At 47.3% G+C, this 20,711-nt stretch overlaps 1 protein-coding gene across 4 annotated transcripts in view; it reads left to right on the forward strand.

Moving 5' to 3' along the window:
* Positions 1-20,487, forward strand: part of WIPF2 (WAS/WASL interacting protein family member 2) — a 194,449-nt gene extending 173,962 nt beyond the window's left edge. For all 4 annotated transcript variants that reach the window (XM_063959779.1, XM_063959775.1, XM_063959776.1 and 1 more), the window contains 2 exons: positions 18,121-18,222; positions 18,303-20,487. In XM_063959779.1, the coding sequence (XP_063815849.1) occupies positions 18,121-18,222; positions 18,303-18,343 (143 nt within the window). In that variant the 3' untranslated portion in view covers positions 18,344-20,487. The remainder of the gene's footprint in view (positions 1-18,120; positions 18,223-18,302) is intronic.
* Positions 20,488-20,711: the final 224 nt, after the last annotated feature.

A 20,711-nucleotide genomic window follows, 5' to 3' on the forward strand; every position in this document is an offset into this window, starting at 1 on the left:
GTCTCATGGTGTCGGCTTTCGACATGGTGGAGTATGCTCAATTCCATTCTCGCCCTCTGCAGAAATTGATTCTGTCCAAGTGGGACGGCCTGCCTCACCGGATCAAATCTCACATGATCTCCTTGTCTCCGGAGGTCCGCCTGTCACTGAGCTGGTGGCTTCAGGACCAACGATTGAGCTGGGGTCGTCCCTTCTGTATATCCAACTGGGTCCTGTTGATGACGGATGCCAGTCTGAGAGGTTGAGGCGTGGTGTTGGAACACCACGCTCTCCAGGGTCGGTGGACCGAGGAGGAGTCACTACTCCCGATAAACATTCTGGAATTGCGGCCAGTGTTCAATGCATTGACAATGGCCTAGCATCTGATACAGAACAGACCTGTTCAAGTATAATCGAACAACGCCACCACGGTGGCGTACATCAGTCATTAAGGCGACACTCGAAGCCGCATGGCAATGAGGGAAGTATCAAGGATTCTTAAATGGGCAGAGCGCCGTCTGCCAGCCATATCAGCTGTGTTCATTCCGGGCGTTCTGAACTGGGAAGCGGACTATCTCAGCTGTCAGGACGTACACACCGGAGAGTGAGGCCTTCCATCTGGGGTCTTAAAGATGTGGATCTGATGGCGTCTCGACACAATCACAAGGTTCCGGTCTTCGGAGCAAGGACAAGGGATCCTCAAGCTGCATTCGTGGACGCTCTGGCAATTCCATGGAACTTTCAGCTGCTGTATGTGTTCCCTCTGGTGTCACTCCTGCCTAGAGTAATACGGAAGTTCAAGCAAGAAGGAGGAAACCTACTTCTGATCGCTCGAGCGTGGCCCAGGTGCCACTGGTTCTCTGATCTACAGGGCCTCTCGTTGGATCGTCCCCTTCTACTTCCACAACGACCAGACCTCCTCGTTCAGGGCCCTTGTGTTTACCAGGATTTGGCCCGTATGGCTTTGACGGCATGGCTCTTGAAGCTTCCGTCCTGAGGGCCAAGGGTTTTTCTGAGGCGGTCGTTCAAACTATGTTGAAGGCCCGTAAGCCGGCTTCTGCTTGGATCTACCATACGGTCTTGAATGCTTACTTTACTTGGTGTGCATCTCACAATAATGACATTTTCAAGTTTAGTACAGCCAAACTATTGACCTTTCTACAACAGGACCTGGACTTAGGCCTGCGTCTGGCCTCCCTCAAGGTACACATTTCTGCCTTGTCGGTTTGGTTTCAGAGAAAGATTGCTACCCTACCTGATGTTCATACATTCACTCAGGGTGTGTTGCGGATTCAGCCTCCTTATTTGCCACCTGTGGCCCCTTGGGATTTGTCGGTGGTTTTGGAGGCCTTACAAGTTTCCATTAGAGCCTCTTACCTCTGCTGACCTTAAGTGGTTTTCCCTTAAGGTGTTATTCTTGCTGGCTATTGCTTCAGCTAGAAGGGTCTCGGACTTGGGTGCCTTATCCTGTAAGTCTCCCTATTTGATTTTTCACTGTGACCGGGCGGTTCTTAGAACACGGCCAGGTTTTTTACCCAAGGTGGTGTCTTCTTTCCACCTTAACCAGGAGATTGTGGTTCCGGCCTTTAATTCTCCTGAGTTGTCTACCAAAGAGCGGTCTTTGGATGTAGTACGGGCTCTCCGTATCTATGTGAAGAGAACATCCTCCATTAGGAAATCTGATTCTCTTTTCGTGTTTGGTTATCACAAACGTGGCTGGCCTGCTTCCAGGCAGACTCTGGCCAGATGGATTAGAATGGTGATTGCACATGCTTATGTACAGGCTGGTCGTCCGGTTCCTGCTACCATCAAAGCCCATTCTACCTTCTTGGGCGGCCCACAGTGGTGCGACCCTTAAACAATTGTGCAAGGCGCCTACGTGGTCCTCTGGGAACACGTTCATTAAGTTCTATGCCTTCGATACTTCCGCCTCCCAGGATGCTTCCTTTGGACGCCGGGTTCTTGTGCCCGCTACAGTGCGTCCCTCCCATAAGGAACTGCTGTAGGACATCCCCGATGTTATTCCTTGTGGAGCCCAGTGTACCCCGCAGCAGAAAACAAGTTTTATGGTAAGAATTTACCATTGTTTAATCTCTTTCTGCGAGGTACACTGGGCTCCACAAGGCACCCACCCTGACGCACTTAGCTTCTTTGGGTTGGTAGGGCATAGCCGCTGACACCCTCTCCTGTGGTGAGTGCGTGGTGTAATTGGCGCTGTGCATCTTGGGAACAGTCAAAAGCTTTGAGCTTGTTGGTGCCTCGGATCACGATCCTACTCTACACCCTAATGTTATTCCTTGTGGAGCCCAGTGTACCTCGCAGAAAGATTTAACAACGGTAAGTTCTTACCATAAATCTCGTTTTTGGAGTCAGAAACAGACTGCAGAGAAAGTGAAGTTTCCTTCCACACTTAAATTTCAAGCCTAGATTTCCAGCTTTTCGGCCCTTTCGATATCAAGGAAAAGTAAAAGGAAAGGGTTATGGCAAACAGTCTCAATCTGACAAGTCTGGTAAGACTAAAAAGCATTGAGCTACCAGAGGGCCAGCTTCTAAATCAGAAGATAAACCATCAGCCTGATGATGTGGGCCTCCACCTGGGGGACCTCAGGGTGGCAGGCCGACGTCTTCAGTTTGCACAGATCTGGCAGCAGTCTACCACAGATGCCTTGGTGCAAGAAGGAGTATCTCACGGTTATGCGTTTGCTTTCAAGAAGCCCCCTCCTCAAAGGTTTTTTGTAACAGCCAGTTTTCAGTGGAAACGAAGGCCAGGACTTTGCAAGAGGCATTTCAGAAGTTGCTTCAGTCAGGAGTGATAATTCCAGTTCCTCCTGCACAATGAGGTCATGGTTTTTATTCCAACCTGTTTCTAGTCCAGAAGCAAAATGGGTCGTTCTGGCCCATACTCAATCTCAAGCTCAAAGTGCTGAACAAGTACATTTGGGTGCCTCTGTTTCATATGGAGACTTTACGTTCCATTATTTTGACCATGGAGCTTTAGGATTTTATGGTACGTATGGATTTTCAGGATGCTTACCTTCATGTTCCTAAAGTACTGTCCCATCAGCGCTATCTCAGGTTTGCGATCCTCCAGCAATATTTTCAGTTTCAGGCCCTACCATTTGGACTGGCCACAGCTCCCAGAGTGTTCACCAAAATTATGGTGGTAATGGCATCTTATCTCCGTCAGCAGGGGCTAAGGATTTTTCCATACCTTGACGACTTATGAATCCTGGCACAATCTCAGGAATTGCTTCAGTGTCATCTGCGGCAGACAATAGCTTGTTTGCAGAGACACGGTTGGCTCATAAATTGGGCAAAGTCGTCCCTGGTTCCGTCACAACGGATGACTCACTTGGGGGCCCTGTTGGATTCAAGTCTTCAGAGAGTAATTCAGTCAAGGATTCAGGAGCTGCTACACAGTCGGAGGGTATCCATTCACACAGCAATGCGTAAGATGGGGTTGATGGTGTCGACATTCGACATGGTGAAGTGTGCTCCGTTCCACTTGAGGCCTCTGTAGTATCTGATCCTTTCCAAATTGAATGGTTTTCATCAGACAATAAAAACGCAGACTATGGTCCTTCCTCTGGAAGTAAGGAGATCATTAGCCTGGTGGCTGCAGACATCCCATCTTTTGGTTATCCTATTGGGAAATTCTGACAATGGATGCCAGCCTTCAGGGTTGGGGAGCGGTGTCAGGAAGGAGTTGCTTCCAGGGGCAGTGGACCAAGATAGAGAGTTGCCTCTCAGGATGCTGAATTCGGGCGAAGGATTCACCTGTCCAATCAGGAGTGTTCCCACCGCTACATTTTTGGGACATCCCAATGTTATCCTGTGGACCCTGCAGGAGAAATAATCGTTACGGTAGACGTACCGTACTCTATTTCTCCTAAGTGCACAGGGTGCCCACCCTGACGCACCAGATTTGAGGATCCTGTCGCTTACTAACCTCTTCCTTCTTGTATGGAAGGGTGTATATATGTGTTGTTCTCGCCTGATTAGGGTTTTCTATGATGCTCCTGCCTTGATCTTTGGAAAACAACTGAATTGCCTGAGCCAGGGCTATATGGATGGGCCAGTTGCATTCTGGAAGGCCAAAAGCTTTGATCATTTGGTGCCAATCCGCTGTCACTACCTCATATCCCAATGTTATCCTGTGGATCCTGTGGACTTAGGAGAAATAGTTCTCAACAGTAAGTCTACCATAACGATTATTTCTAGTCAGTTAAAGTACATTTTGGGTGCCTTTTTTTCAATATCTAATCTTCCTGTTTTTGTGTGACCACGTTTTGTAGTATCAAAGCCTTTTCTTGATCTCATGGAACGCCCGTGCTGAAGTACTGAGGGGAGTCACCTCTTGAATAAGGCGACATGCCCGTGAGAGACTACTTCTTGCACCCAAACGTCTGACGTGATCATGGTCCATACCTCTGCAGAAGACTGCCTCCTACCATGAGGTCACCCAGGGGCAGGCCCGCCCTGTCAGGCTGTAGGGCTTGTCAGGTTTTGCTGTAGGTTGACGTGCAGCCCAAGATTGCTTGGTTTTTGGGCATAGTGGCCTTTGCAGCATGTGTTTCCTAGACAAACACCTGTCCTTTCACTTTTTCTTATGGCCGAACGGTACGAAAATAAGAGCCTTTAGAACAATGAGTAGGAGCCGGGGGCAAAAAGGCTGTTTTGGTGGCAGTTAATGATGCCACAATCTTGTTTAATTCTTCACCAAAGAGAATATCTCTCGTAAAGGGTAGAATTTCCAATGTTTTTTTTTGGGAATCTTAATCCACTTTCCAAGAACGTAGCGAAAGAATACATTGTGCCAGCACAGGTCACTGGCGCCTTTGCCGCTAGAACTCCAGCATCAGATAATGCTTCACCAGTGTAAGAAGTCGCTTTCTTAACATGGTCCAGGTACATGCTGTAGTCTTCTAACAGATCTGTAGGCAGTTCCTCTTCAATTGCCTGTAACATGCTTTGATATCCTTTGCAGCCCATGAAGCTGCACTTTAGGTCTATGAATAGCACCAATGAGAGAATAAATAGATTTGAGACAATTTTCTATTCCACTATCTGTGGATTTCTTTGAGGAGACTTTTGTAACGGGCAAAGTGGATGTCCTCACCAAACGCATGACATGAAAATCGACTTGGGGGAGGAGATTCCCACTTTGCACACACTCATGCTGGGAGAGGATAGCAAGATAATGCACGCTTAGACAAATGGAACTTTTTATCAGCAGAGTTTCATGAGTCCTGTCTAATTTCTATTAAATGATCAGAAAGTGGAAACTCCGATCTGATTTATCTTTCGTTTCTTAAACACATCAGTTTTCTTAGCAACAGGTGTGGGTTCCTCTGAAAGTTGAATGTGTTATCGCCTCATTTCAGGGCCGTTTCTAGCCAATTTGGCTCCCAGTGCGAGATTTAAAAATGCGCCGCGCCCCCCCCCCCCCCCATTCACATAAGAAAAAATGCGCCCCCCCGTAGATATAAAGAGGAAAAGGAAAGGGGGCGTGACCTCGTTAAAATGGGCGTGGCTTTGCTAAAGATGGGTGTGGCCTCATCTGATCTCATCATCACGGCCACCACACGATAAAAAAAAAAAGTCCTCATTTTACACATTACAGCAGGCACGCGACCCCATTTTACACAGCACGGCAGGCAAGTGTCCCCATTTTACACAGCACGGTAGGCAAGTGTCCCCATTTTACACAGCACGGTAGGCAAGTGTCCCCATTTTACACAGCACGGTAGGCAAGTGTCCCCATTTTACACAGCATGGTAGGCAAGTGTCCCCATTTTACACAGCACGGTAGGCAAGTGTCCCCATTTTACACATTGCGGCAGGCACGTGCCCCCATTTTACACATTGCGGCAGGAAAGTGTCCCCATTTTACACATTGCGGCAGGAAAGTCCCCATTTTACACATTGCGGCAGGCAGGTGTCCCCATTTTACACATTCCGGCAGGCAAGTGTCCCCATTTTACACATTCCAGCAGACAGGTGTCCCCATTTTACACATTCCGGCAGACAAGAGTCCCTATTTTACACAGTACGGCAGGTGGTGGGGGGGAGGGAGAGAGAGAGGGAGAGGGGCTGACTTACATTTGAAGCGGTTCTTCCCGCTCTTCAGCCGCCTCTCCCTCGTCTGCGCAGCGCTGGCCGTCTTGGCTCCCCCTTCTCCCTCCTCCCGCGTGCCCAGCTCGGGGGGCGGGATTTCGCGGAATGACGCGATTGCGCTGTGACGTAACGACGCAAATGCGTCATTCCGCGAAAATTCCGCCCCCCCCCCCCCCCCCCCCCCCGAGCTGGGCACTCGAGAGGGGAGGGGGGTTTGAAAGTGCTCAGGAAGTGCCGCGGCGGGCGCCCCGTGCGGTTGCACGGCTCGCCCGCCGCAAGAAACTGCACTGCCTCATTTAAGGCAGGTACATCCACCTTAATCCTCCTCTGCCGTACAAGAATCTGCAACAGAGGGAGCTGTTTCCTCACTCTCCTCCTCAATTGACACGTTCGAATCTGATAATACATTGACTTGAGAGGAATATGTTGCTTGTCTAGGAACCCCAGTGGCTTGTTTATGTCCTGTCATGCTCTTTTGCATAATAAGAGTCTGAGTTAGCTTATGAACCCGAGTAGAGAGGGTATCCACCCAGGGTGGATTCACTATAGGCACTATATTAGGTAGCAGGCGTAACTCGGTCAACCAAATTACCTAAAAGTTGTAAAAAAGCAGCCCAAGGAGGCTCCTGCGTAGGAGCAGGAGTTGTGGACTGACCAGGAGGTGTATAACAGTTAACACAGAGGCCATCCTGTGCAGATAACCCCGCAGAGCAAGCTCTACATGAGAGCAACACAAGGCATTCCTGTTTTGCGGCCCTTTTTGTTAGACATTTTAGTAAAACTATCAGGGCGCCCTTACACTTTGATATAGAAAATGTATAGATAGAGTTTAGTATGTGACTGTATACAGCCAGCTAGTGCTGTTAGAAATTGCCCTGAAAGGAACTGTGCGCAGGGTATAGAAAACAATAAAGATAGGTATATATGATATAGCTGAAATGAAAGTCAGACAGCAGAACTAGCACATAGTTACATACAGTGCAGATATAATAGGATTTTAATACCTACCGGTAAATCCTTTTCTCTCAGTCCGTAGAGGATGCTGGGGACACTTCAAGAACCATGTGGTATAGACGGGATCCGCAGGAGACATGGGCACTTTAAGACATTTGTTTACTAAGCTCCAGAATAAATGCTATGTCTATTTCTGCTAGGCGACTCCTGTGGACCCAACAGTGGACGGGGGATGCCGACTCAAAGCGGCATATGGAGTCGTTGCCTTACAGAGGAAAAAGGCAAGGGAAAAAAGCTGCATGCAGCTAGTTCCCAGGAGCAGAAGTCCTCCCCTACATCTGCAAAGTCCACCGCATGACGCTGGGGCTTCCCGGGGGGAGTCAGCTCAAGTGGGGGCGCGTCTTCGATTTTTCAGCCAGGTCTGGGTTCACTCACAGGTGGATCCCTGGGCTATAGAGATTGTTTCTCAGGGATACAGGCTGGAATTCGAAGACGTGCCTCCTCGCCGGTTTTTCAAATCGGCTCTGCCAGCTTCCCCGTCAGAGAGGGAGTTAGTGTTGACTGCAATTCAAAAATTGTATCTTCAACAGGTGATAGTCAAAGTTCCTCTTCTCCAGCAAGGAAAGGGGTCTTACTCAACCCTGTTTGTGGTCCCGAAACCGGATGGTTCGGTCAGGCCCATTTTGAGTCTAAAATCCCTGAACTTGTACTTGAAAAAGTTCAAGTTCAAGATGGAATCGCTCAGAGCGGTCATCGCCAGCCTGGAGGGGGGGTGGGGGGATTGGATAGTGTCCCTGGACATAAAGGATGCATACCTTCATGTTCCGATTTTCCCTCCTCTTCGGACGTTCCTGAGATTTGCAGTACAGGACTGTCATTACCAATTTCAGACATTGCCGTTTGGGCTTTCCACAGCCCCGAGAATTTTCACCAAGGTAATGGCGGAAATGATGGTGCTCCTGCGCCAGCAGGGGGTCACAATTATTCCATACTTGGACGATCTCCTCATAAAGGCGAGATCTCGGGAGAAGTTGCTGGACAGCGTGTCGCTGTCGGTGAGGATGTTGCAGGGGCACGGCTGGATTCTCAATTTACCGAAGTCCCAGTTAGTCCCTACAACGCGCCTGACCTTTTTGGGTCTGATTCTAGACACAGACCAGAGAAAGGTTTTTCTTCCGATGGAAAAGGCTCAGGAGCTCATGGCCCTGGTCAGGAACCTATTGAAGCTGAAAACGGTTTCAGTGCATCATTGCACACGTGTCCTGGGGAAGATGGTGGCATCGTACGAGGCCATCCCCTTCGGCAGGTTCCATGCGAGGACCTTTCAATGGGATCTACTGGACAAATGGTCCGGGTCCCATTTACAAATGCATCAAAGGATCACCCTGTCTCCCAGAGCCAGGGTATCTCTCCTATGGTGGCTGCACAGTGCTCACCTCCTAGAAGGCCGCAGGTTCGGAATTCAGGACTGGATCCTGGTGACCACGGACGCAAGCCCCTGAGGTTGGGGAGCGGTCACACTGGAAAGAAATTTCCAAGGTCTCTGGTCAAATCTGGAGACTGGTCTCCACATCAACGTCCTGGAGTTTAGGGCCATATACAACGCCCTACGCCAAGCGAAGGCATTTCTTCTGGACAAACCGGTTCTGATTCAGTCAGACAATGTCACGGCAGTGGCTCAGGTAAACCGCCAAGGCGGCACAAGGAGCAGAGTGGCCATGACAGAAGCGATCAGGATTCTTCGCTAGGCGGAAGGCCATGTAAGCGCCCTATCAGCAGTATTCATCCCGGGGGGGGGACAACTGGGAAGCGGACTTCCTCAGCAGACACGACCTGCATCCGGGAGAGTGGGGACTTCATCCAGAAGTCTTCGCACAGATCGTGGGTCGGTGGGGACTGCCTCAGATAGACATGATGGCGTCCCGTCTCAACAAAAAGCGGTAATGCGCCAGGTCCAGGGACCCTCAGGCGGTAGCGGTAGACGCTCTAGTGACATCTTGGATGTTAAGATGGGTCTATGTGTTCCCTCCTCTACCTCTCATACCCAAGGTGTTGAGAATAATAAGGCTAAGAGGAGTCAGAGCGATCCTCATTGTTCCGGATTGACCACTAAGGACTTGGTATCCGGATCTGCAAGAGTTGCTCACAGAAGATCCGTGGCCTCTTCCCCTAAGGCAGGATCTGCTGCAGCAGGGGCCCTGTCTGTTCCAAGACGTACCGCGGCTGCGTATGGCGGTTGAACGCCGGATCCTAGCGGAAAAAGGTATTCCGGAGGAGGTCATTCCTACCCTGATCAAGGCTAGGAAGGACGTGACATCGAAACATTATCACCGTATATGGCGAAAGTATGTGTCTTGGTGTGAGGCCACAACTGCTCCTACGGAGGAGTTCCATTTGGGCCGTCGGCTTCACTTCCTGCAAACGGGAGTGAATTTGGGCCTAAAATTAGGGTCCATAAAGGTCCAAATTTCGGCCTTATCCATTTTCTTCCAAAAAGAATTGGCTTCTCTTCCTGAAGTACAGACATTTGTGAAGGGGGTACTGCATATTCAGCCTCCCTTTGTACCTCCGGTGGCACCTTGGGATCTTAACGTGGTATTAAGTTTCCTCAAGTCACCTTGGTTTGAACCACTCAAGACGGTGGAATTGAAATATCTCACATGGAAAGTGGTTATGTTATTGGCCTTGGCTTCTGCAAGGCGTGTTTCGGAATTGGCGGCTTTGTCGTATAAAAGCCCCTACCTGGTTTTTCATGTGGATAGGGCAGAATTGAGGACTCGTCATCAATTTCTGCCAAAGGTGGTCTCGTCTTTTCATATGAACCAACCTATTGTCATGCCTGTGGCTACGCGGGACTTGAGGGATTCCGAGTCCCTGGATGTGGTCAGGGCTTTGAAGATTTGTGTCCAGAACAGCTAGGATCAGGAAGATTGAAGCTCTGTTTGTTCTGTATGCGGCCAACAAGGTTGGCGCTCCTGCTTCAAAGCAGACTATTGCTCGCTGGATCTGTAACATGATTCAGCAGGCGCATTCTACGGCAGGATTACCATTGCCTAAATCGGTTAAGGCCCATTCCACTAGGAAGGTGGGCTCTTCTTGGGCGGCTGCCCGAGGGGTCTCGGCATTACAGTTGTGCCGAGCAGCTACTTGGTCGGGGTCAAACACCTTTGCAAAGTTCTATAAGTTTGATACCCTGGCTGAGGAGGACCTCCTGTTTGCTTAATCGGTGCTGCAGAGTCATCCGCACTCTCCCGCCCGTTTGGGAGCTTTGGTATAATCCCCATGGTCCTTACGGAGTCCCCAGCATCCTCTAGGACGTTAGAGAAAATTAGATTTTACTTACCAGTAAATCTATTTCTCGTAGTCCGTAGAGCACAGGTTCTCAAACTTGGTCCTCAGGACCCCACACAGTGCATGTTTTGCAGGTCTCCTCATAGAATCACAAGTGACATAATTAACTCCACCTGTGGACCTTTTAAAATGTGTCAGTGATTAATTAATACACCTGTGCACCTGCTGGGTTACCTGCAAAACATGCACTGTGTGGGGTCCTGAGGACCGAGTTTGAGAACCACTGCCGTAGAGGATGCTGGGCGCCCGTCCCAAGTGCGGACTTCTTCTGCAAGACTTGTATATAGTTATTGCTTACATAAGGGTTATGTTATAGTTTCATCGGTTCGAACCGAGTCTATGTTGTTGTTCATGCTGTTAACTGGATAGTTTATCACAGGTTATGCGGTGTGATTGGTGTGGCTGGTATGAATCTTGCCCTTAGGTTAACTAAAATCCTTTCCTCGTACTGTCCGTCTCCTCTGGGCACAGTTTCCCTAACTGAGGTCTGGAGGAGGGGCATAGAGGGAGGAGCCAGTGCACACCCAGAATCCTAAAGTCTTTCTTAAAGTGCCCTATCTCCTGCGGAAGCCCGTCTATTCCCCATGGTCCTTACGGAGTCCCCAGCATCCTCTACGGACTACGAGAAATAGATTTACCGGTAAGTAAAATCTTATTTTTCCTAAGTGGAGCCGATCTGGTAACATAAATCTTTAAAGCCCTGACAACATCGAGAGATTTTGACTCTGCAAAGGCGTCAGTAGCCACCGGCACCACAATAGGCTGGTTCATGTGGAACGATGAAACCACCTTCGGCAGAAATTGTTGACGAGTCCTCAACTCTGCTCTATCTTCATGGAAGATTAAATAAGGACTCTTGTGAGACAATGCCGCTAACTCAGACACCCGCCTTATGGATGCTAAGGCCAATAACATGACCACTTTCCAAGTGAGAAATTTCAACTCCACCTTCTGTAAAGGATCAAACCAATGTGATTGAAGAAACTGCAACACCACATTAAGATCCCATGGTGCCACTGGGGGCACAAATGGAGGTTGTATATGCAAAACGCCTTTCACGAAAGTCTGAACTTTTGGAAAGGAGGCCAATTTTTTTTTTTAAAGAAAACCGGTAATGCTGAAATTTGTACTTAATCGAGCCTAACTTTAGGCTCGCATCCACACCTGCTTGCAGAAAATGGAGAACACGCCCTAGCTGAAATTATTTCGTAGGAGCCTTCTTGGATTCACACCAAGACACACATTTTCTCCAGTTACTCCTTTCCTAGCTTGAAGAAGTGTAGGAATGACTTCACTGGGAATACCCTTTTGGGCTAGGATCCGGCGTTCAACCGCCAAGCCGTCAAACGTAGCCGCGGTAAGTCTTGATATACGCACGGCCCCTGCTGTAACAGATCCTCTCGTAGAGGAAGAGGCCAGGGATCTCCTATGAGTAATTCCTGAAGATCTGGATACCAAGCCCTCCTTGGCCAATCCGGAACAGTGAGGTTCGCCTGAACCTTTGTTCTTATGATCTTTAGCACCTTTGGAACGAGTGGAAGCGGAGGGAACACATACACCAACTGAAACACCCATGGTGTCACTAGCGCATCCACTACTATTGCTTGAGGGTCCCTCGACCTGGAACAACATCTCTGAAGCTTTTTGTTGAGACGAGACGCCACCACGTCTATTTGAGGAATTCCCCAAAGACTTGTCACTTCTGTGAAGACCTTTTGATGAAGACTCCACTCTCCTGGATGGAGAACGTTTCTGCTGAGGAAGTCTGCTTCCCAGTTGTCCACTCTTGGAACTAACATCGCTGACAGAGTGCTTGTATGTTTTGTCGCCCAGCGAAAAATCCTTTTGGTTGCTTTCATTGCCGGTCCGTTTTTAGTTTGTAGAAAACCATTGTAAACGGCCCTTAACTCTAGACCTTTTATGTGGTGACAAGTTTCCTATCTTGACCAGCTTCTTTGGAAGTTTTCCCCCCATGTGACTGCTCCACAGACTTTGAGGCATTCATCCGTGGTCACTAGGATCCAGTCCTGGATCTCGACCCTGCGCCCCTCTAGGAAGTGAGAACTGCGCAGCCACCACAGGAGTGAGATTCTGGTCTTGAAAAACAGGATTATCCTAGGTGGGAACCGGACCATTTGTCCAACAGGTCCCACGAGGAAATCCTGGCATGGAACCTGCCAACTGAATGGCCTCGTAGGCCGCAACCAACTTTTCCAGCAACCGAATGTTTTGATGGATTGACACTGTTGCAGGTCTGACCAGACTCTGGATCTTCAGAGTCTTTACCACTGGAAGAAAACAAAACTCTCCTTAGTTCTGTATCTAGTATTATTCCCAAAACCGACAACCGCGTCGTTGGGACCAACAGTGATTCTGGCAAGTTCAGGATCCAATCATGTTGTTGAATAACTGTCAGGGAGAGTGCAACATTTTGCACCAACTGGTTTCTTGATCTCGCCGTAATCAGGAGACCGTCCGGGATAATTGTGACTCGTTACTATCGAAGGAGAACCATCATTACCGCCAACTGAAATTGGTAATGACGATCCTGAATTGCAAACCTCAGGTAAGCCTAATGCGGAAGAAAGAAGCCCTCCTTTATCCTTTTTCCAGATTGGAGATCCCTGCCATGAGAGTCTCCATCTTGGAATTGAATTTCATTAAGTAGAAATTTAGGGATTTCAGATTTAGAATCGGTCTGACCGAGCCGTCCGGCCTCGGGAGCACGAAAAAGCTTGAATAACAGCCTTTTTCCTGTTGTGACAGGGACACCAGGACAATGACCTGATCCTGACACAACCCCTGTATTGCGTCGCATACTACCTCCCCGTCCGGAGGAGAATCGGTAAGGTCGATTTGAAAAATCGGTGATGGGAAACGTCTGTAAACTTCAGTATGCACCCTTGGGACACTATTCTTAAAACCCACGGGTCCAAGTCCGTTCCAGGACTGACTGAAGAGTTTCTAGACGTGGTCCACCGGTGTGGGCTCCCACAAGATAGACCCAGCGTCCTGCGGTGGATGTGGCAGAAACAGAGGAGGATCTCTGCTCCTGGGATCTTGACGAGGCTGCTGACCTCTTCCCTGATCTCCTTCCTCTACCTGCAAAGAAAGGGGGAATCTGTATCTATTTTTTTTTTTTCAATCTTGTAAATTTTATTTTAAGAGAGAAACATACAATCCAGCTGAAAAGAGCGTAGTAAATATATAAACAATAAACAGGTGGCCAGAAGGCCGGTATGAATACAGATATAGAAAATTTCTCTAATGAAGTAAAAAGGGGGGGGGGGGGAAACAAAAAACCGTTGAGTATGATAATCGTGATGTATAGAGACAATAGACATATGTAGTAAGACTGTTTCGGGGTGTAGAAAGATGTAGGAACAGAAAAATGAGTAGGGTCGTGGGGTTCCGAGCTGTATTGGAGGAGGTAAGTATTTAGCGAGGCGGGTAGGAAAAGTATGTGGGAAGTAAGGAACAGAATAGAGAGATCAAGTGATATAGAAGAAGGAGAAGAATAAAGGATGAGGAAAGATTTTTGTACTGTGTTTTGACGGAGACTGGTAATATACTCCATATTTGCGACAAACCAGATTCTATTCATAAGTGCTTGGCGGTTGGGAGCTTCGGGGTTCTTCCAATTACGCGCTATTTGATATTTGGCTGTGCAGGAAATAAAGAGGGTCAGGCTTTTCGAGTAGGGAATCTGTATCTATTTTACCGAAATGGCTGCATCCGACAATGATTCGTCGTCATCCGTTGTGAGGGAACATAGGGCAAGAAGGTAGACTTACCAGCGGCCTCTGCCGAGATCAACTTAATTAGGCCTTCACCAAACCAGTCTACACCTTCATAGGGAAGAGACTCCATTTCTTCACTGAGTCAGTATCAGCATTCCATTGGTGAATCCACAACGTTCTCCTAGCCGAGACCGCCATGGAATTGGGCCGCGAACCCTAGAGTCCCATATCCTTTGCAGTCGCACTAAAGTATGCTGCAGTGTCCTTGATATGACCCAACGTAAGGAGTATCCTATCTCTCCCCAGGGTATCTATAACGGATGACCAGGTAACCGACCATTTTTGAATACTACTACTCCCCCATGCGCATGCAATGGCAGGTCTAACTGACGTATGCGTGGACACATAACGAATATAACACAGCTTCCTACATATGATCCACTGGCTTTGTGACAGTGCCCTGTGCAGAACAGGGGGTGACTCCCACTGTATTCTATCTGCGCTGGGAAAAGAACAAACAATCAGAATCCTCTTGAGGATTTGAAACCATCATGTCAAGGCTGACCCAGACCTTTTCAAACAGAGCGTTCACCACATGAGAATGAGGAATGTAACCTTATCATTTTATCTGTATGTGTATACATGTGTATAACATATATATACCTACACACAGACGCATATAAAGACCTCTCTATTTAGAACAGCAGGGTCCTCAGTGACGTTAATACGTCCTCCTCATACACTACTCATGCACTAAATGCTCTTCTCTTTTTTTGGGGGATCATTATGGTCGACATAGGAAGCCGCATCTGTGTCGGTATTAGGGAGTAGTAACTGGGCAAAATAACATTTTTGCGACCCCGAGGTGTCTGAGGGAAATATAGCTATGAATATGCAACCTCTCTCTCTCTCTCTCTATATATATATATATATATATATATATATATATATATATATGTATGTACACACACAGACATAGCCCTTTCTGATATGCATTACATTCACATGCAATCTTTTGACCCAGTCAGATAGTGGTGGCGGCGACGGGGCAACCCGCCCACATCTGTGTCCCTAATATAGTTTTCTCTTGTGAAAAACATTCATCCACTGGCCTGTTGACACACCTGTACCAAGTACCATCAGGAGTCGGCGGTGCCGACAGGGTCACTCCCACAGCCGTTTGTGGGAAGCACTCCGCCACAGACATGCCGACACACGTGCACTAACCACCCACCGACATATAGTGGACCGATTCACAGTATAATTCTGTCCAGAGAGACACAGATAAAGTTTGCCAGCTCATAACCCAGCGCTTACTGAACAGTTTTGAATACTATATAATGCCCCAAACCTGCAGCACTTTTATATTGAACATATATTTCTCATTTACTGCGCTTTACCCCCCCCCCCCCCCCTCTCTCGTTTTACACCCTGATACTGTCAGCAGTGTGAGGAAGGACCAGCGTTTCTACCAGAGAAAATGGCGCTGGCTGTGTGAGCTGTGAGGGCTAAGCCCCGCAATGGCGCGCTTCAGACCCGCTCTTTCTGTTAATATCTTTATACTGGCGGGGGTTAGGACAGTGCCCCTGGCACCTATGTCCCCTGTTGCCAGTCTGTATTGAGGTATATCTGCTAACCAGGGCGAACCCCCAACACCCCCCCCCCTTGCACCCTGTAGTGCCTCTGTGGGAGCATGGCGCGCAGCGCGGCCACTGTACGGTACCTCATAAGCCGTCACTGAAGTCTTCTGATCTTCTTCTACTCACCTGACTTCTGGCTCTGCAAGGGGGTGACGGCGGCCTCTGGGAATGAATCCCTAGGCGTACCTAGTGTTCCAAACCCTCAGGAGCTAATGGTGTCCTGTAGCCAAAGGAGCAGAGCCTTTAAACTCCCTAGAAGTAGGTCTGACTTCTCTCCCCTAAGGCCCACGAAGCAGGGAGACTGTTGCCAGCAGTCCTCCCTGAAAATAAAAAACCTAACAGTCTTTTCCGAGAAACTCAGTAGTGCTCCTCAGTGTGCATCCAGTCTGCCTGGGCACAGATCTAAACTGGAGTCTGGAGGAGGGGCATAGAGGGAGGAGCCAGGTCACACCATTTAAAAGTCTTAAAGCGCCCATGTCTCCTGACACACACACACTCTCTCTCTCTCTCTCTCTCTCTCTCTCACTGCTATGAACACTTAAATCAACTACTTGGCTTGTTTGTTAAGCAGGTAGGATATAAGTGAATGTGTGAACCTGGCTTTCTGTAGATGTTTTTACAGGGAGACAACACAGCGTTCCCAGAGACCTGCTTGCTGCCTTGTGTCTAAAATGGCTGCCCGGCTCTTTGAGGGAAGGGGGTAGGAACAAGCAGCTGAAGGGCAGGAAGTCTGCACTAGATTGGTGCCTCCCCTATGCTGGTCTTCCACCCCAGTTACAGGAAGGGCCTTTGTAAACAGGTGTTTTAACACCTTAACCTGTGCCCTATAGAGCCCTGGTGTTCTAGTGGTGTCCCTGCCCACTGACCGTTTCCACACCAGTACCGCGGTCCGTCTCCCCTGACGTGCAGTGGTCCACCAATTAGCTGTGGGTCTTTGAAAAGGGACCCTCTTACCTGCCCCAGTTGCTAGCCACACAGTCCCGGGGTCCCCACAGCAAGCGGTACTAGACGCAGAGTGTGGTCCCCTGCCGCAAGTTCCCATTTGAGGAGGTACTGGCCGTGCCGTAGTTTCGGTGCCGGGGGTGGAGGGCTTTGGAGGGGGGGGGGGGGGGGGGGGGTGATGGAGCTCCAGTGCTGAAGTCTGTCCGACTTACAGTGCTGTCAGCCCAGTGGAAAAAAGTAAAAATTAGAAAGCTTTGGGGCTGCATATAGCAGCCTCCTGTCACTGTGCACTGGCTTTCTGCAGGCACGAACTAAAACCTGAATGGCTGAGCATGGAGGCAGGGTTTTAGAGGAGAAGAGATTGAGCATTCTGGGATACGCTGAAAGCTTACCTGTTTGGTGCCTGGACTCTCATCCACCACCTACAACCCCAGTGTTTCCCTGTGGAGCCCTATGAAGCCCAGAGAAATAGCACTTTAGACCCAGCAATTGTAGGACCGCACCATCTTAGTTTGTCCTGGAGCACTTAATAATGAAACTCGTTAAGTGCTCTTTAATGTGCCATGGTACCCATTAATTTGCACTTCTGAATTGTAGGTGCTAAAGTCTTCTGATGTACACTTGCTTGGCTCTTAGAGTGTTTTTAATCATACAGGAATGGGGCAGCTACTGAATATTGTGGGCCACATTTACTTTGTTTTAAAATGCAGTAGTAAATTAACAAACAGGCCAATGTTATCTTACCTTCTGTGTACTTTACTCATTCAGAAATAAGGCCTTAGGCTATAATCAGAGCAAATGTCCTTCGCCTAATACTCATGGACATTGCTTTTGTTTTTCACCAATTTGTCCTTTAACAAAGAATGTTCAAATTGGTAACACGTTTCAGACTCAAAATCAAGTGTAAAAATATTTGTGTGTCTGGTCAAAGTTAAACCTTCCTGGGGGTTCCTCTTACAGCTTTAGCTTATTTTTTGGAGGAGTGCCCCAAGCCCAAGATCAGTTTAATCTGTTCTCAGCATAGCGTCTTTTCCGGCTCAATGTCTTTTCCTAAATTAAACTAAGATGAGGCTAAGATGATGCCTGAGCAGAATTTATTTCCAAACCTCTTTCAGTTATTATGCATCTTGGTTACTGATGCTATCTGGGTGGATATTTTATAATTTGCAAGGAATGCTACACCTGAATTTTTGCTAATTGAATGAAGAAGTTCAGAAAAATCCTGGGTGTTATAAAATCCCACACCCTATTACATTGCCACCCAATTGGCAATACTTTTCTTTCCAATGTGTAAAAGACATCTACTTGTTTAGTAATGTTCACGAATATTTTTTCATTCATGTATTATCTACATTACTATAGAAAATATTTCCTCTGGGGTTGTTTTTGTATTGCAGAGGACTTTGAATCAAAATATTCCTTCCATTCGGTGGATGAGTTTCCTGCTCCTGAGGACTACAGACCGTTCCAAAAAATCTACCCCAGCAAATCAGTCAGAGGTGAAATTTGTCAATGTGCAAGGTGAATACAGTCAATTTTGTGGAATATTTCTTCTAATATACATAATATTGTCTTTCAGTGACCCGTGGTGCTCCTCCACTGCCTCCTATTCCAAGGTGAGATGACACCACTGGTTTCTGCTGCCTGGACTCTTCACCCCAGCCCACCTCCACTCCTCCCTCCCTCTTTCCTACAGAGTGGGGCTGCTCCCGCATGTAAACATTTGTGAACAAAAAGGAGCTGGGAGTTCCCCAGTTACCTGTCTATGCATTCCGTATCCTCGCCTCCGATACAGCCCTCTCCACACCTTGCACGGGAGTGGGCATTGTGCGGCTTCAACTCCTGTGTCCAATCAGGAAACTCATGACTCCCCCTTCAATTCTCCCTGTGTCGGACTTAATGGATTGTTATATTTGCTAATGCCATGATAAACTGAATAGTTTATTACCTTGGCAATGATTGTTTTGGCGAGGGGGAATCTCAACAACATAGGCACTGTACATGACAACAATAGTTATACTATAGGAATATACTACAATCGAAAGTAAGGATGCCCAGGATAGTTATCAAAGACTAGGTCCTATCCTCAACACAATGCACTTTCTTCACACAAGGCCTGGCAGAACTATTCCCCTCCACTGTGGATTCAGGATAACAAATATTGTACTCCAGATATTAACCTAAAATGGATGGATCTTGGCAGGTGGGAGAATGATTAGCCCATATTGTAGCCTTCAGCAGCACTAACACTAATTAAGAAGACTGGAGAAGATACAAGGAGAGTGAGGATGGTGCTGGTGTTGGCCGATTCTGTAGAGTCTGAAGCGTGACATGTTTTAGTGATGGTTGTCTTGTAATAAGGTGATGGGAAAGATCTTTTTTTAGGAGGTTATGCACTTCACTGTCTATGCATATGATGAGAGGATGGTTATTCATAAGTGGTGTTTTCTTTTTAAGGTCACTGGAATTCTTGCCCCTTCCTTTGTTTTTAGTACTATTTGTTATGCCACACCCCAAATATCCTTTTTGTTGTATTTTTCTAATATACATTCATGGCCGTGTCTTCCTACACTTATCACTACATTTTTAATCTCATCATTGTATTCAGTAATATGACTGTAAGATTACCCCCGTGCAAGAAATCAGCATGAAGAATGCACTCTGGCTTTCTGTCTGCATATGTGTAGAATAACTTTTACAATGGATCATGTTCTGGGTATTGGACTTTTCAGTGTGTACATAACAGCACATTTGGAACCAGTGTAGATTCTCTGCATTGTTATACAGTGCAATGTAAACTGATATGTACTGTCATTTGCTGTTGCAGCATGTTATTTTCTGTGCATATAGACTATACAAGACTATACAAAACTATAGGCTGCAGCATATTTATGACTGCCAACGCTCCCAGTGCTGCTTCTATTTGTGGGAATTAATTTGCCTTATTTTTATGGAGATAACGTCTAGTGCCCTTTATTGGCAAAAACAGGCTCTGCTACTGATTATCTTCTCCAGTGATCCAAAGCAATAATTAGAATGTTTTAACGCCACCCCCCTTCCCATCCAGCAGGTAATGCAGGTATTACTGCTGTGTACACCATTGCGTATTCCACGTATACACGCATGTAAGGAAGCATGGAGGTGCATTTGAAAAGGAAACAACAGATTGATTTTCTCCACGGGTTTATTTTGTTTTTACTCTTGAAAAGACCCACAATATTCTTTCATGAATGTGATTCCATTTTGTTGGAGTCAGGTCTGTGCATATAAAGTGTAGGCCTTGCCATTATAAATCTGGACACATTAATTGATCAATGTTGTTTTTGTTTAGTTTTAAAAGTATGTTTAGGGAGCCCTAAAGAGCTAGGCCTGTAAACTGCAATCAATGTATGAACGGTTCCCTCTTTCTTAAACACTACTAAGCCCTTTTTGAATGGTGATGGAAGCAAATGTTTGTTCTGCAGAGTATCTATTGGTATGTGTCTTACTTTGCTATGAATCCTATAGAGTGGTGTTCGTACATTCCCTGTGATGCACTGCTCTGTGGAGAACAGAAACGGGGCCCCAAAGCAATTGCTTCTTTATTGGTCAAGAAAAGGGTAAACATTGAAAGTTTGGTACTATTCTTTTCTAATGTATATTTTACGCTGAAATAATCTGAACTTATAGATACTGATGTCTATTTTGTATGTTGTAAAATAGGACTATGAGAAAATGGTTGAAAAATACTAAAATATAAATATATCTATATATAAAATGTATAATCTGTCTAGTGAAATATTTCACCTTGGCTTGGTGTGACAAGTGACAGAAGTAATGAATATATCCACTTTTCATCTAAGGCGCCCTACACATTAGGCGATGTGCCGCCGAGGTGCCCGACGGCCGATACGGGCGACCCGGCGGCGGGGGGCAGTGACGGGGGAGTGAAGTTTCTTCACTCCCCCGTCACCCGGCTCCATAGACGTGCAGGCAAATATGGACGATC

Source organism: Pseudophryne corroboree, chromosome 3, assembly GCF_028390025.1.
Source record: "Pseudophryne corroboree isolate aPseCor3 chromosome 3, aPseCor3.hap2, whole genome shotgun sequence".
NCBI lineage: Eukaryota > Metazoa > Chordata > Amphibia > Anura > Myobatrachidae > Pseudophryne > Pseudophryne corroboree.